Source organism: Dermacentor andersoni, chromosome 1, assembly GCF_023375885.2.
Source record: "Dermacentor andersoni chromosome 1, qqDerAnde1_hic_scaffold, whole genome shotgun sequence".
NCBI lineage: Eukaryota > Metazoa > Arthropoda > Arachnida > Ixodida > Ixodidae > Dermacentor > Dermacentor andersoni.
Genome location: NC_092814.1, coordinates 68,178,200 through 68,196,067, shown reverse-complemented (window position 1 = coordinate 68,196,067; position 17,868 = coordinate 68,178,200). Strand labels below are relative to the sequence as shown.

The following is a 17,868-nucleotide window of genomic DNA, read 5'->3' as shown; positions in this document are numbered from 1 at the left end:
TATGCGCTTTCTGAGCTGATTGCTATATTGCGTAATCACACAATGAGTTCCGAAATGATTATACACAGCACCGAATTAGCCAACGCTGTTGTCAGTTTGCCGGCATGAAATGTATGTAGACATTTCTGATACCGACTTACCTCATTAAGTGAGTCTGACACGAGGTGTGACCGCCGAACGTTCAGGTTGAGAAAAAATACATCAATATCTGGCGCCTGATGGTGAAGAGCGCGGTTCAGTAGACTTCTCTGCAAGTAAAAGCAGCGATATATTTGGCTATGATAACAATCGCAGTCAGATTTCTCACTATATCAATGCTTACCCTCGCATTTAGTATCATCTGTTGTTCAGAATCTCGCTGCAGGATAGACTTCTTCGCCACGATGCTTAGAATAAAAGGATACTGGCAGTAAGAAAACCTGCACGAAAATTGTTGCGTTTGCGTATTGTATGAACAAGTGCTTGAAATGCGAGATAATTTACACGGATTCAGTGTCGGCAGCCATTATAGTAAATAAACTATTTTATAACTGCAGCCAAATCATTCCATTATTTTTTTTTCTCACAACAGCTGCAGCTCGTCAAACACCATGTTTAGGTTAGTCAATTTCATTAAACCATGGATACATTCCTTTATTTATGGGCGCAGTTCATCACCTGGCTATAAGCACTATACTTTACTTTTATAACGAGGATCGAAAAATCGTTGTGAATGCTGCATTGCAGCTGTGGTTTTATATATTTCAGAAAATTAAGTTTCTCTTCTCGTAAGATATAACAACGACAAATAAAGTCTATGAGTCTGTAAAAGGTGAAGAAACTTGCTTTGTGTGCTTTCCCGGAGACTGCCACCGGTAGTATTCAGACATCAGATCGATGTGGTCTAAGGCACTGTTGTAGAACTCGGTGTAGTTCAATATGTTCGGATTCTTCTTGTTGTTTGCCGCATCTGCAACAATGATTTTTAACATGGTAACTACTGTCACTGTAACGCAGTTACTACGACACAGTACTGTTTCGGAGAAGCTGGACATAGAGGCCTGATTCAGTCTCTTAAGCGCCTACTTCTCAAGCACTTATTGCAAAGTTTTTCATCGAACGAACTGCAAAATAACGCGCCTAAGAGAAGCTAAACAAATGCGGTTGCAAGCCGTATTTTCGCTTTTGCTAAAAAAGGAAAAAGAGCGATCATGTTTATTTGCGTATGTATGAGGGGGTTCTGAGTCATGTACAATGCCGCGACAAGCAGGAATAGCCTTTTCCGCTAGAGCGGACCTCTGTAATTTAAGACGGGGATTTTTAGCCTTTCACACGACCTCTGAAGCATCTAAGGCAAGAGACCCTAGACTAGTCCCACGCGTCCCCTCATCAGCAAACTTCATGTCAGGAAAAAAAAAAAAAAATCAGGCGGGACACCAATGACATTCTGTGCTAACAAAATTTTGCTGCGCTTTTGCAGAAAGGTCGATGGCATCTTTGCTTTCGGGATCTGCATTTGGGAAACCACAAGCACGAAGTATCGCCAACCAGCAGTATTTGGGACAGTGCACATCAAGGCGGCATCTCCTGCAAGAACAATATCATGGGGTGAAGCACGCTTTACAGAAGAGAATTTTGGGGAGTCGCAGACAGATCGGTTAAATAAACATGGACGCTATTTTTACCGCTACAGCATTTATCAACTAGGAAATGGCTTTGAACCGTCCGTTATGCTCGTGGCCATTATTCTGTACAGTATCAATTTCGCTATTTTGTCGAATTTCGCCATGTTAGTGCTTTAAGCCAATCAGTGCGAAACAGGGCGGATACGGCCTGTATCCGCCCTGTCTATCAGAGATAGATGGCAAGATGACAATGTTGAACAATATGGCGGAGCTTCACATCGTACGGAATAGCACCACAGCAGTGCAATATGTGCCGAAGCAGCGCCCCGTCTCGCGAAAGGAGCACATCAATCCACCAGCGACATCACCAGCGGCATCCTTGGCCCCAGCCACAGCGGGGCTTCGACGCAGTCTGCGTTTCTGGCTGTTCTCTGGCTGACATTCGATACCGGCTACGCTACCACATGCCTGCTGCACTGCGGAAAGCACTACACGGAAACCGTCGTGGCGCTCCCCCTAATGGCGCGTTCACACTGAGACATTCGGCGTCTGGAGCGGCGCCCACTTCGGCGGAACCCAGTTCGGCGGCGGCGAGATCCGCCGGAATAGCCCCTTCCGCGCCGATCGCTCCCGGAACGATTTTTGCGGCAGCTGCCGCCAGATTCCCTCACCGCGAACCAATCGGAGCGCGTCTCAGCAATTCGAAAGATGGCGGCCAAGCTCGACGCGCTCGTCATATCGCAGTCTTCGAACGCATCGCGACATCGGAAATGCTCATCGAATTTGTGCGTAACCGCCCCGTCCGTTTCGACAAGTACCACGCGAAGCACAAGGTCTAAGCGACCTGACAAGGTGGCGCGACCAAGCTACGCGCGCTCTTGCAAAGCAGGACGAAGCCACCAACGCCGGTGGCGTCGTCTCTTCGGCGAATGCTTCTGCGCGTCACGCTTCGCCAGAGACGTGCTCGCCAACAGGGCTAGCAGTACTGCCTCTTCTTGCTCAGGGTTCATCATTGCCTTTCCAAGCAATGGTGGAGACGCGCAAAATTAACACACGAACTCGACGCGGGTGGAGACAACTGCGCAATTTCGAGCTGCGAGAACATTCGGGATATCCCGCGCTCGCTTGGAGGTTAGCACTTTATGGGGCAGATGGCGCTGTATCTCGTTCCGGTGGCGCGGTGCGCAAGCAGTGTGAACGACGCGATTTTCGGCGGCAGGAGAATTCCATTCGCTGTAGACACCGGATTCCTCAATGTGAACGTGCCATAATAGCTTCGCTGTAAATGCGCTCTTTGGCTCTCAGAATAGTGTGTCGATAGGGAAGAAGACGCTCGCCGTCGGAGCTTGTAATCATCATCGATGATAAAAAAAATGAAAAAGAAACAAGTAACGACAATGTCACGATTAAAACTGACGATCGACGAGATTGGCTAAAATAGTGCAAGTAACCGGAGCTTTTCCGGAGTGTAATGTCAAGAAAACGTCAGAAAAAAAGTGAGGAAGGCAGAAGCAGTATGATACAATGCGCGCTCTCTTAAAAGAGTACCTACTTATCAGAGCCAGCACTCTCGTAGCGCAGGGAATCCACCACCGGCTTTTGCTGATAGACGGCAGTTTGTGGCCGTTAGCGGGAGGAAATTCTCGTATGGTGATGAACTGCAGAAGACGCTTCACTAAGGCTCGGAGCCTCTCCGGCGTAGAACTGGTGGGTGGTTCAGTCATGAGCGAGAAAGGGAGAGAAAGAATACGCTGAACTTTTTTCGATGTGCTTAATACTTACAACTGTGCTCTTCCCTTTATCGAACCTTCGATAAGCGGGGTGGTAAAAGTCAAACAAGAGGCTGACAACAATTTTACAACTAGACGTAGTTCTTTATGTTTATTCGTTTAGATATTACCAACCTGTACAGCTGTTATTTTGTGAAGTGCTTTTCAATTTATACTAGAGCAGAATTTAAAAAATGATATCCCGAGTAATCGTACTAATAGTATTTTTGACGCAGTGCCTTCTATTTATTGTTCACTGTTTTACGCATATGTGTACCAATACCTTCAACAAAACGGTGCGAATGTGTGCTTACTTTGAAAACCAGTGAATGAGCAGTTGGTGGTCTGAGCTTTTTAATGACACCACTTTGCGCAAAAGATGTGCAAATACGGTGTATGACGCCTGGCTGCTAAATATGGGATTCTGAAAGAGTGACAAGGAAAGCATACACGTTATATTCGCGCCGCAACAGCGGTAACCAAGAAAGGGGGCCCTATAACGTAAAACTATTCCAATATGTTTTTATTCCATTCTCCTGGCGTCACATTTACGTAAACACCGACGCAAGCATCGGGCGGTAGCCCGAAACGTTGTTTGAAAAACCCAACACGCGCTCCTCGTTTATAGGAGGTCACTTCTTTTTTTTTTTTTTTTTTTTTTTTTGCTTTCAAAGCGAATGGCATTGCCTACATTGAATAGATTTTCTTATCGAATTGGCTGACAAGAGGTGAGGAGCACGCTCAAGTGAAGAGGGTTTCGTTGGGGCCGAGCAAGCGCATTGAATATAGATAACCGGGTGAGGAGGGGGGTGCTGGCGTCGGCAATCGGTCTGCTTCCCCTTATTTTCCTTGCACTGGCTCGTCGAAAATCGCGGCGACTTGCAACGGAACATTCAAAATGCCGCCAGAATGGATTCTCAGCAAAGAAGAATTTTCAAATCGATGTCGTATACGTGCCGAAAGGGCTCGATAACGCTATACTGCCTCGGAAAAATGTTTATTATATGCAAATAAATCCATGCTCCCCGGCCGCTCGGAGTAGCTAGTGCCAGAGCAATCTGCGGGCAGCCATCATTTATTCGTTCCGATACGGGGCAGTCTCCGGCTATTCAGAAAAAGATTCGGTTTTTTTCTGCATATTAATGCGTCTTTAACGTGTACAAGTCATTTTGACGCGTTGAGTTTTGGCGGTTTTGTGACGTCGCGTGACAGACAGGCGAAGTGGGCGCAGCGCGAGAACGTTTCGCCAATAGCAGAGGGCTAATAGCGAAAAATGCGTCGAATCAGAAATAATAATTTTTCTTTCGTTCGGTCTAATCATGCATAATCAGTGTGCACACATCCTATCCGAAAGAGCGTTCTGGCAGTTTTCGTGACGTCGCGTGAGAGACAAGCGAAGTGGGGGTGGCTCGAAAATTTTTTGACCAATCATGGAGGGCTGATTTCAGAAATGGAATAGAAAAGTTTGGAATAATTTTACGATATAGCGCCCAGCGTAACATGAACACAAAACTTGTCTGTACCTGAAGCAGAATATATACAGCTCGCGTGTCATCTTTTGTCTTTAATCTGAAACAAAGAAAACATAGATATTTTGAAACATGGTATTATTGTCGGGAAGACTGGTTGAGTGTTTGGACGGTTACGTCACGAGCACGTACGACATACGTAGATTAGGCAACGAATATAATTACCTGATGTCTGTAGCTAGTAACGAGTTAATAATTCCTTTTAAAACCGCCTTGCTCACGTACGCTGGCTGCAAAATAAATGATATAATTAAGATAAGATAAGCTACAGAAATCTACACATCATAATTGAAAGGAGGGAAACTATAGAATGGTGACCAACGGGATGAAACGTGGTAAAAACTCTCACCAGCTCTTCTAAGGTGTCATACACCGCATGCAACAAGTCGATCTTGATCTCCGGATCTTCAAGCTTTGCATCATCCTGATTTGGGTTTTCCTGGAAAAGTCAACAACCTATGTGAGCCACATAAATGTTAACATCAATTGTAATCATTCGTTGCAAAATGCGTCCGAGCGATAACAATAAATAGCGGAAAGCTTCAGCAAATGTGTGAAATGGCGTGAAAAACTTCAAATTGTCAGCCGTCTCCTTTGATGATTTTATTATCGATATCACTGAAATGCCGGAAAAGTTCTATGTAGACTATTGTCGGTAACATTTCTCGAGCTTGACACACAAATGTCAATTGAACGTTATGCTTGAAGGTTATCGTGTGAGACTATGCTTGTCGCATACACCTTTTGTTCATTTCTTTAACAAAGTGCAGCCCTTGATATCAAACGGCAGTGGAAGTCCAAATAACTCACCTTAAATAGTGCATTCAGCTCAACTAGGGAACTGAACGTTTGCTCGTAGAACTCCTGCACCTTGGCAAAGCAGCACGACGCCCGACCTTCTTCAACGATTTCCCTGTGAGGCGGCAGACAGAGTATTTATAAAGTACTGTAATTTCCGGGTTATAGTCCGCGGACTATATACAAGCTTTATAAGCTTAAATTTAGCGGTGTGCGGGTTATCTACGGCAGCGGAGGATAGATGCTTTAATTTTTTAAGATTGGAGGCGCACTTGAAGCAAATGAGGCCAGGCTGCGGCTGCAAATTTTTGCCGCGCTAAATCACAATGAGAAATCAGCTCCGCAGTCATCGTCGCTGCACAAGACAACGATTTTTTTCGGCTCATACTTGCAGCACATGTTATGCGAGCGAATGCTGCTTGCGATACCTGAAGTGGTTGCATTTCAGTGCTTGGATTTGCGAGCACAGGCGTGCGCAACACCTCGTTGGAAAAATGCATTACGCATTTATGCGCAACTTCATACACGCACAAAACACAATAACACTTTTGACGGTGCTGAATCATGTATACTGAATAGTGGATGTGTACTGCATACTGACACTGAATAATGTTTACATGCGCTGTATACTGGTTGCAGGAAAGCTAAAAAAAACTCAGTCAAACTTCGTCCCTGTGGACCATACAATATAAAAACAAAAACAAAACAACTCTTTTTCTCTCTCTCTCTCTCTCTTCTGCTCAACTTGCCCCCTGCGGACTATACACCGGGAGCGGACTATGTATTGTCCACATTATATGGTACTTATTACTGACAGGTTACTTTGCATGCTAATCGCTGTTATTATGCGTAAGCATTCTTTGGCGAGTACACCAGCAAAATCGCAATAGCGCACGAGCGCAGTCACGTGGTTTTATCTCATATTTCGCGGCTTTCTTTTAAACGACGGAAAATATCACCACGCAGCATGTATGTTGCCACAAAAAAATTGAATCGATCATTTTAGAATAACCTCTACAAGGTAACGAAACGCACTTGGCCCTAAAGTTAATATTAAAAATTTTGCATAACTGATCTTAGTTAATTAACTAATTAAGCGGAATATAAAAAATACCCTAAGGAGTGCTACATGACGGCAAACCATGCGTCCTTGGTTTCATTCAGTTGCGTTTAACCACTTTTTAAAATCCTGGGTTCATGTTACGTGAAACACCCTGCATAGGGTTCCATATAAAATGCATGGGGAAGCCTATAGTAGGGGTGGGCAAATTGAAATTAGGGGGTGGGACAACTTAGTATTTGGGAGTGGGCCAACTTAATACTTGGGCGTTGGCCAACTTAAATTTGTGGGTGGGCCAAATTGAAATTTGTGGGTGGGCCAACTTAAGCTTTGGGGTGGACTAACTTGAAAATTTTGGGTGGGCCAACTTGAAATTATGGGGTGGGTAAACTTGAAATTTGGGGTGGGCCAACTGAAATTTGGGGGTAAGCTTACGCATACTTAGACTACTATAGTGGCGTTTATGCATTCTTTTTTAACCCTGACGACACTCCCTCCCCTACCGTATATTTCTTATACATGCCCAAACTTACACTCATTATACGATGTGTCCCACGAAGGCAGCCCGCGAATACACGCAAAGTGCCACGAGTGGCCAGTCGCGCGGCAATTTTGCGTGTACTCGTGGGCTTCTTTCACGCTTTCAAAAACACTTTTATGTAGCATGTATTTTTGTAGATAGATAGATAGTACTTTTATTCGTATCAATTTTCATACACAAAAATCAGGCCTACCAAAGCCTCACAAGGGCTTGAGTGGCAGCGCCTGGCAGACAGCGAACATTAGCAAAACAAAGGAAGAATAGAGGTATTGCAACAAACTCGACAAGCAAAAAGAAAATGAAAATTTAACAACTCAGAGAGACAGATATGGAGACATAACTATTACAACATCAAAAGGGATGACAGCAGTATGAAATTAAGATAGTAACACTCGATTAAATAATTATGGGGTAGGAAGCAACGCAGAGACATACCGCAAAATTTTTTTCAGGGTGTATTTTGTTCTCATGCGGAATACACTAGGTGGCATACTATTGAAACAGGCAGGTACATAGTATTGACGCGTGCGCTTTCCGTACCGGGTTGAGAGCGAGGAATGCAGTAACGGTATTTTGGTCTTAAATCACGTGCAGGAACATATGGAATGGTGAACTGACTGCACCAAAAATGTTTAAGCACAATGGTTTCTGTTAATAAAGCGTTAAAATTTGGAAACTTTAATCTTCTGAAAATATCAATGTTATTACCGATGGGCAGGTCGTAGGCAATATTCTTTAAAAGTAAACGCAGAAGCGAATTCACCCTGCGCTGCCAGCGAACAGTGCAGTGACCATAAACAGTGATTCCGTATCTTAGTACACTATAGGCTAGAGCGTGTGTAACACATTTACGGACAGAAAAAGGCATAAAATATCTAATATTATACAGGACACAAGATACAGCACGAAGTCTTTGACAAACGAAAGAAAGGTGAGAGTTCCAAGAGAGATCACTGTCGAAGATCAGGCCAAGATATTTGACCGAATGCGCATATTTTACTGGAACACAGTTACAATGAGAACAGGAGGAAGTATGCAAATAAACAGGATGACTCAACTCAAATTTTTTTAAAGGGTTATGAAAACATATAAGTTGTGTTTTAGAAGTATTAACATCAATAAGGTTAGACTTAAACCAGTCCATAGCTTTAACAGCTGCCGTCTGTAACACTGTTACAGCATCAGTGTATTTCTTTGCGCGCGCAAAAATGACAGTGTCGTCAGCATACTGGAACAATGAAACAGGCACATTGTTAGCAAGATCATTAACGTATAGATTGAATAACAAAGGACTCAATATAGAACCTTGCGGGACTCCAGAATTAATTGCCGTGAAATCGCTATGGAATCTTGAAATCGACACATATTGGCGCCTGAGAAACAGAAGCTTGTATCGAGAGTTTTTAATGTTGCTCTACCATTTTCTAATTGACGCTTTTCGTCTAACTATAATATTTGAGAAGTTAATAAATAATTAAGACTAACTATGTAATTACGCGGAATGGAAACAAAATTATCTGAGTATCCTCAAACGACGTGGAATAACATTACCTTGGTTCTGTCCAGCTACGTGGCATTTGCATATTTTCAGTTTGCCTAAAGTTACGAGGGGCACCCTGTATATACCATTGCGGGTCTGGAAACAACAGCAAGAGCGAAAAAAAAAGCTAATTTCTCGCGATGAGGCCATGCAGCCTCATATTAGGACATGTACCGCGTCGGCTGAACACGCACACCTACAATGTACAGGGGCGGTAAAAAGTTCCCAGGCCATAGCGTGTTCGACAACGTGCACTCTCACGCAAGTTGCGGAGCTCCTGGAGTAATTTTGGCACTCGGAAGCTGTGGGTAGTGAGAAACAGTGTCCCGTACCCTCTTCACAAAAACCTTGAGGCTCTTATAATCCGATACATGACACGCCACATTGGCACTAAGTCAACGTGTTCGCGCAGACCCGCCGTGGTTGCTCAGTGGCTATGGTGTTAGGCTGCTGAGCACGAGGTCGCGGGATCGAATCCCGGCCACGGCGGCCGCATTTCGATGGGGGCGAAATGCGAAAACACCCGTGTATTTAGATTTAGGTACACGTTAAAGAACCCCAGGTGGTCCAAATTTCCGGAGTCCCCCACTACGGCGTGCCTCATAATCAGGAAGTGGCTTTGGCACGTAAAACCCCATAATTTAATTTTTTGTGTTCGTGCAAGCTGTGGCCTGGAAACATTTGACCACCCCTGTACATACATCTTGATCTCAGCCTAAGTGTTCATTCATTCATTCATTCATTCATTCACATAATACTGCAGGCATTGACCGGCCCAAGCAGGAGGGGCAACGTTGTGTTTAAACAAACATGGAAACTCACTAGTGTATCAAAACTCAACATTATGAATAATTTGAATTCTTTCTTTAAGGCTGGGAGAAGTTTGTTCTACTCACTTATTGCTCGGAAATAAAGAAAAAACGAGTATATAAAATTTCTAAGTTCTAGGGTTGCATGGAGATAAAGAGTGCTCGTGCCAGGGCTGGGCAAAGATACCTTACAATTGTATCATGATACGAAACAAGATACTCGAGCAACAAGTATTTGAGGTACAGATACAAGATACTACCGCAATTATTGTATCCGATACGATACTTTCCATTTGCATCTTAAGATACTTCGATACATTCGCAAATTTCTTATTATATATCTATATAATGTACGAGCACATGCGTATGCACACGAAAATGTTTGCTTGGAAATGTCTCAACTACAACCAATCTTGTTGCATTTGAATGAAATGTCTGTTAGTACCTAAAAATTTTTGGTTGTCTTGCTCAAACTATAATATTATCATTCCGAAACAACTTATTGGGGTTTCTTTAGCTGCTTAACATGAAAGCTCTTTACACGCTGTGCTGTCAGCAGTTGTTGCTTGTCACTTTTGTAATTGATGGGAGTCGCTTGTCAGCTTGCCGACCAAGAACGTCAATAAGAAGCCTCTGCACGATGGCACAAATACTACTGTGTATGAATACTCGCGCCGATGAGCTGCCTCTAATTACTGTCGCTCTTGGACGACTGTTAACTTTTGCTGCGCATTAACTAAGCTGGACGGCGTCAAAGGAAAGAACTTCACTCGTTGGGATGTGTTTCTAGACTGGTTTATTTTACAAAAGACAGATCGAAGGGAAGAGAAAAGGAAGAGAGACGAAAGACAAAATCCAAGTTCTCCGTTGGCCGCATCGACGCCTTCGTCCCTCTAGGAGGCGCCGGCGATTCGCACTCAGCAGGCGGTTCGCCGAAAACCCGGTGGCACGGATCAGGCTGCGGGTCGAGGCGCCGGCCGGGACGCTAGCCCAGCGGGGCGCCCCTCGTCCGTTCGCCGGCTTCCTCTATCTCTTGCGTCGTCGGGCCACCAGCCACAGGTTCAACAAAGGTGGGGCGGTCGGTTGCGATTCTTAACAACCACTGTGGACTTTTACCTTCTCCGTAAACGTACTACCGTTAACGCCATACTGATTTACCGGACAGGTGTGCAGCAGCAACAGCGCTGGCCGAAAGATAAAATAATGTCGCTGCCTTTAGTTTTATTCAGGTAACTTAGTGGCAGCAGTATCAGCTTGAGAAGCGGATTTCAGCCAACGTTTATAGTTCCACACGGTGATGTTGCGATAGTCCAGTATCTTGTACCTTAATATACACGATACATTCTTTCAAGTATCGGAAATACAGATACAGATACACGTCTTGCCAGAGGTATCATGATACAGACACAAGATACCCAAAGAGTATCTAAGATACATGTATCTTCAATACTGCTCAGCACTGCAGCACTGGCTCGTGATCATGCCTCGCTCGTTTTGAAGTGACAGATCTAAGTTACGCTTTTAGTGCAGTGTCAGGTCTAAGTATACTGTTTGGGGGCTGAGAAATAAGTTGTTTCGCGCGGATGCCACGGTCGACACTTTTGCTCACCATCTTTAAATTCTGCGAAGCACTGGAGCGATGGGAAGTGCTAACGTGAATTTCTTCTAATTCTTTCTTTTTCTTTTTAGTCATTTATCTTGGGAGTTGGGGGAGGGGGGCGACGACAGAGGCAACAACGAACCTCGACACTTTTCATAGTGTTCTGCGTTCAACTCAGCGTATGTAACTCCCCGGCGCCGTCGGCACAAAGTTCATCCCGAGTCACACACCACTTGCCTGAGTTCGCGGATGTTTTTGCGGCGCACCGGGTACTCGGGCTCGGGCAGCAGCTGCTCGCGGCCGTAGACCGAGCCGGTGTCCTTTGCGGGCTCCGGCGGTGAGCCCGCGCTCTGCGTGCACAGCCGGCGCTCGGCGTCGTGCTGCACGGGCGGCAGCGACGAGTAGAGCGCAGTCGGCGACGGAGGCCGCAGGATGAGGCCTGTGATGTACGCGTGGATAGCGCCCAGGCTGTCTGTGATGAGCGGCCCGAAGCCAGTGACACGCACCAGCGGCCGCTGAGAATCCTGCGTGCATGGCCAATAAGGATTATGAGCAGGTGTAGTCAAGGTTTCGACGAAAATTCGTCTGGTCAGGCATTGAAGTCAAAACAGGTTTGCAGTCACTGACCAAGACCAACGAAAAGAAAGACGTTTCGGAACCTGTACGGGTTCCTTGTTCACAATGAGGCGGACAAGACGAATAGTGGCATCACCAGTGAGACAAAGCTCAGTATTTTAGTAACTACGTCTTGTGTATTATGGATTAGGATGATGAGTGCCGTGCAGCTCGACGAGACTACCCTAAGGTGTTGAAGTCGACAGGGTGTGGATCTGGACGAATTCACACTTAAAACTTTCAACAGTGCGCTAAGGACGGGGCAGTAGCGAAACCAACACGTGAAACAAACAAGACGCCTATCCAACTGATGTTCATTGAAAGTTTATTTTTTAGCAGTATATATTCACGAACTCTTTTTAATACGAAAACTAAGACAAACGCTGAATAATGCTGTAATTAGTGCGCAATCACTTGTACAAGGCAATTCTACAGCTTTTGCATAATGAAGGCCTGCAAAAAATTTCATTACCGTATATAAATGGAGCACAAATTTGGCGTTGTGGGAAACTGTTTATATATATATATATATATAAACGTTCGAGGACATCTGCATGAAGGTACAACATTTGCGAGATTAATATAAATACGGAATCCTGGCGCAATTGTCTCCCTGCGCAAATATCGAAGTGCGGTGAGCACCCACAACCTCTACAATGCAGTGTCAAGGCACTGTCGCCTCACTTGCGAAGTCGGTCGTCATGCTCCCCTACTTGATCGCTTAGGCATCTGTCCGTCTGACCTGTGCAACTTCTGCCACACGTGAGTGGGATCCGGTAAGACACGAAGAACGTGGGTTGAGCGTATACCATCTCCAGGTGATTGGTAGTGCCAGCTGAAGCTGCTTAGCTCGGCAGTCTACGAGAATTGTCAAGCATATAAAATGAAAACGGCCACTCTTCGTTGCCGCCTATCGATTCCTTCCTTGCCCTGCCACTTCTTAGCTTGCCTGAGGAGGACTCGGTCAATAGCACATATAGAGATCTGCAAGTACCCGGATCTTTGGAAGCGTTCAAGCAGCATCTATGACCTTTTATTCAAGCGATATCCTTGTTAAACTGTCTCCCGCTACACATCCCCCATCCTAGTACCCCGAGGCGCTGTGGTTGAACAGCAAGAACAAATGATTAAAATGCATGCTGTGTTCACAAAACCTTTCATGGAGTTAGGTAAAGGCATTTCCTTGTAACTTGTTTCAAATGGGCGAAGCGGTTGGCAACAACGGCTTCTAAACTTATGGCCTACGCGCCGCGATGGTTCAGTGGCTATGTCGTTGAGCTGCTGAGCCGAGCCGAGGTCGGGGGTTCGATCGCGGCCGTGCCAGCCCCATTCCAATGGAAAGAGATGCAATAAAACACCTGTCATTGGGTGCACGTTGAAGAACCCCACGTGGTGAAAATTAATCATGAGCCCTCCGCTGCAGAGTCCCTCATAACCCCCTGTGCAGTTTGGGCGCGATGAACCCCATAAGTTTTATACTTCTCGGTTCGAACTTCCTGCAGACGTGTTCATTCAAATCGGATTCAGATAATTCAGATTCACAAACTATCAGTCACCTCTGCCACTGTTCACATCTGCCTCGGTCAGAATCTCTAGAGTTTTTTGAGCCGACTGGATCCATCGGTCTTTTACTAAACTAAGATCCTGGGTGCCTGACCTCACCCCTCATAAGCCTAGAAAGCCACACGAGCTCTTCTACTATACATGGTGGCGATAGACTTGAGTGTCCCGCTGCAGACACGCTGCGCCATGTCTAGTGGGCGTGAGTAATATGAACGCCTATCTCTGTCTCTGTCACTCCCCGTCCTCAAGTGTATGGTAGTAAACTGTACAAAGTCTAGCTAACCTCCCTGCCTTTCCTTACTCTCTCTCGCTCTCTCAATGAGGTATTTATATTCGGATATTGATTCTGATATCGACAAACCCGAATGAACTATTCATTAATCAGTACAATTATTCTCATTACGGCATCGCAGTTTAGTCGCCACTTCGTCTCTTACATGGTCGCGATCGTATATGGCACTTCGACACTATCGTGTCCATCTCTCAAGATTCTGTGACGGGGTACACCTGCGACGTCATTGCTCAAGCTGAATAGGTACATCAAGTTGCGTCAAGTATGACACTCGTCATCGTGTCACCGACTTCCTTGCTGTCCAATCGTCTGACCTCTCCAAAAACTGCTGCCGCGCTACTCCGATTCCCATTGTGCCCTTCTCCAGGTGACCAACGTAACTTCCGAGATCGCTCTGGTTAGGCCTCTCGCTTCTTCAGTTTAGCCTTCCCGCGACGTCGTTCATGTCTGGCGTCTAGCTAGCACGGTACTTTCGCCGCCAGAGGTACGTACTATATGTTGCAACTATCTGCCCAACAGTGAGGACCTCCAGCTTGGTGCTTGGGAGAATTGCTTTAATGAAAGAACTATGCGCCTGAAGCAGATAATATTCGCAAACAGGATATTTAGTACATTTTGCTGTCCCATTGCGGCATTCTGTAGTGTACAAAGCCGGTCACCGGCACATATGTAGGGCAAGTACAGATAGCTATATATACTGGGCACGTATTCAGAAAAAAAGGCTCTTGCGTTAGAATTGTTCCTAAAGGAAAATTCAAGTCAATGCTGCTGCTGGATATACAACTAGCGAAGGCGGCCAGGCAATGGCAATTACAGAACATTTACGAAGCAAGGTTTTTGAATTCGGCCTCTGCTTAATCGGCCTCACGACCGTTCCGTCCTCTACTCGCTGACGAACACACTCACTCACGCCAAACCCGTCGTTCTCTTCCTCACCGCATGTTTCGGCAATCATCTCTTTTTAGGTTAGAAACGCCATTCCCAACAAACAACCACGCAGAAAGTAGAGCCTCCCCAGAAGTGGAAACAGAGCGCGGCGACGATGTCCCGCTGCAACTTCCTCGCACCGGTTACGCCACAAACCATAGGCCCTGCAGCAATTAAAAGTCGCGCGAAGCGACCACGTGAGCAGCGACGAGATGCAATAAAGCGGTTAGCTTTACGGCCAAGGAAACCAGTATGCACGGCCCTCCTAAATACCCTAGCAACAACGCATTGCACCAGTACATGTTTATTGGATTATTGAAGGGGGCAAGTGCGACACAGCGAAGATGGGACTACGGCCAACTGCTCTATATAGCCTGTCACACCTTCGAAGTCGCGTAGGTTGCCAGGCAGAAACGACGCCTTTATCGCATCCCACGACACATTACTGGAACGTGCGCGGCGCGTTGGGGAAACTAGACGAAGCAGTAAGGCCGTCATTGTATCTACAACGCGCTTTTCGAGGACGTCTACATCAGGAAATACCTGAAGTATGTGGCAATAAAATGCCATGGCCGTAGAGTAAAATGCAAGTGCGTTTAACACTTGTGGTTAAGTGCACGCCCGGTAACAAGTAACGAATTTTTGTGCCAAGGAAATAGCAGGCGAGTTCGCACGCAGGAGACCGATCACGCTGCAACAGGCGAAGCAGAAATCGCAGAGCAAGCAGCCGGCAGCGGACAGACACGGATGGGAACGCGAACCCACCGCGAGAGCGTGGTTGCCCAAGCGCCGCGTGACAGACCAGTTCTGTACTGCCCGACCAGCATGCACTGCAGAACAAGGAACCAAGAAGGGTCTGCAAGGACCTAGTAACCCGTAATGGCGGCTGTACAACGTGGCAAACGTACCACACTGGGCCGCAAAATACAGACTGTGCTAAGTACCATCTTTCTAATATGGGTAAATCATGCCCTCGAACATCCTGAATATTCCGCCTTCCGTCTTCAAGAATTGAGAGCCACAGAGAGTCTCATATGCCATCATAGGTCTAATCAAGCCCTAACATACGAATAGAATCGCTTTTTTAGAGACGGAAAAGGGGACTTAAGCGTGTCTATGGTGAACCAATGAACACATGATGAGAGTTTGAAAAATTTTGCGCATCACCTGAAATATTTCCGTATTCAGTGAAAATTCGAAGGCTACGGGATAAGCTATCTTCATTCCTGAGATACGATACGATGCCATGGCGAAACCTGTCCCCTTCACAACACCGCTACCAGGCAGTGCGAGACCGCACACGTAAAGGTCTGTCGTTGCCGAGCGCAGAAATGGCTCGAGGCAGAGCACAAAGAATACTAGGGATACAGGGCACCCTTGACAAACACCACGATCGAGTAACGGGAAATGGTGCCCTTTCACGACCATCAGGAAACAATGTACTTTGAATATCTGAATAGGCATTCCTAATAAGTTCAATAAAATTTGACGAAAAGCCGTAACAGATCAGTACATTAAATATGTAGCTATGTTCAAGGCGATCGAATGCTTTTTTCTCGATCTAGTGAAACTAAGAGACCACGTGTTGACCTGGTCAGCGTGTATGTCATTATATCACGCGTAACGAACGGGAGACTATGTATCTCTCTGCCAGGGACTGCGCATTGCTGATGGTGTCCTATTAAGGAATGCATCAGGCTTCCCAAGCGTCGAGTGACAACAGCTGTGAAGGTCTTGTAGTCAACTTTGAGAAGCGTGATTGGCCTCCATTCCTCTGGACGAATTGATGATGGATAGTGCTTAGGTATCAGCACAATGCGACCGTTGCGAAAACTAGACGGGAATTCAAAGTTCTCAAAGCAGTGGTGGATAACAGACACGAAAGTGGCACCAATATCCAGAACATTCGATAAAACTCAACGGGTAACCAGTCCGGCCTTGGGGCCAAGCCACGCTTCATGGAAGATAATGCTGCCTTCACCGCGTCAGCTGACGGTCATGCACAAATACGTTCAGCGACCTCAGGTGGAACCTGAGGCAGCCCAATAAGCATTTATACGTTACTATAATCCATTCGCATAGTACTACGCGCCATGTTTTCAAAATGCGATACAAAGAGCGAGTAATCACGCGCGGTAGGTGACATAACAGGAAGTCTTGGGGCGGCAGAACCGAATGCAATCGGATGTCTAAAAAGCGAGTTTCTTGCAAAGCCGAACTTCAGGGTGGGCATTATTAGACTTAGTTGACTGCACTGGTTCATTGAAATACGTAACCAAACACATAATACAAAATACGTAACATAAAAGAAGATAGTACGCAATAAAATGCCAATGTCCGCCATGTCCCATCATAAAAAAATGATCACCTCGCAAGAGAGCACTATTATAGACAATAATAATACAGATTCCACTAGAGCGTGATGTCGCGAAAGAGGAAAAAGAATCTAGGTTGAAAGTGCGTTTGTAAGCGAGAACATGTCCAATGGTGAAAAAATGTGTTTCTTGCAAGCACAGAATGCCACAATAATTAGCGCGGGCCACGCTGATCATTTCAGCTTGTTTTATAGGACTTCAGAACCCCTGTGTTTAATGACATATTGTCCAGGGTGTCAGCCATGTTTAATTAAAAGTGTCACCGAACTGACCTGGTCGTGTTCAAGTCGGTGCCCCGGGAACAAGTCCAAAGGACATGCAGTACAGACGTCACTTCTTCGACCCTCTCGAAGAAGACCGAGGTTTTTTTGGCAGCTGTATACTCGGCGCGGCGATCCGGGGCGCCGTCCGAGCCAGAGGCCGACGCATGGGCACGCTTTACGTCTCGTGGGGCCGCCATTTCTACGTCGAGTCCATTCAGGCTTGTCGAGAATCCAACGCTGCTATCAACTACGAGGTAGAAGCTGTTTTCTGATGATGATTTCGTTAGCGGTAGGGCTACGGGGTTGATATAATCGCCGCCGACAACTTCGGCAGCCGAAGGCTCATTGAAATCCAGCGGATGCGGCTTTGTAAGCGGCGCAATTGAGGCGGGTGAAGCTAAAGCAGATTTCGTGAGTGTATCGAGCGTAGAAATCGTAGGGTCAGGTGCTTTAGCCATGTTTAAAACCTCGGTGCGATCAGGAGGATTGATGGTAGCAGCCGAAGTGGAAGCGCTATCGGCCACAGTATGCGTGTCCTTTGCTGCTTGGGAGGCCAGCGAGCATGGCGTGTTGCGATCGGCCA

General features: G+C 46.0%; 1 protein-coding gene across 1 annotated transcript in view; it reads right to left on the bottom strand.

Annotated features, from left to right (window-relative positions):
* LOC126543219 (probable E3 ubiquitin-protein ligase HECTD2) overlaps positions 1-17,868 on the bottom strand; it is a 50,371-nt gene that overhangs the window by 15,839 nt on the left and 16,664 nt on the right. The window contains exons 2-11 of the mRNA XM_050190354.3: positions 11,488-11,774; positions 5,713-5,815; positions 5,252-5,341; positions 5,068-5,132; positions 4,897-4,942; positions 3,688-3,797; positions 3,157-3,308; positions 826-949; positions 323-419; positions 141-248 (exon numbers count right to left, since the gene is read on the bottom strand). Of these exons, the coding sequence (XP_050046311.1) occupies positions 141-248; positions 323-419; positions 826-949; positions 3,157-3,308; positions 3,688-3,797; positions 4,897-4,942; positions 5,068-5,132; positions 5,252-5,341; positions 5,713-5,815; positions 11,488-11,774 (1,182 nt within the window). The remainder of the gene's footprint in view (positions 1-140; positions 249-322; positions 420-825; positions 950-3,156; positions 3,309-3,687; positions 3,798-4,896; positions 4,943-5,067; positions 5,133-5,251; positions 5,342-5,712; positions 5,816-11,487; positions 11,775-17,868) is intronic.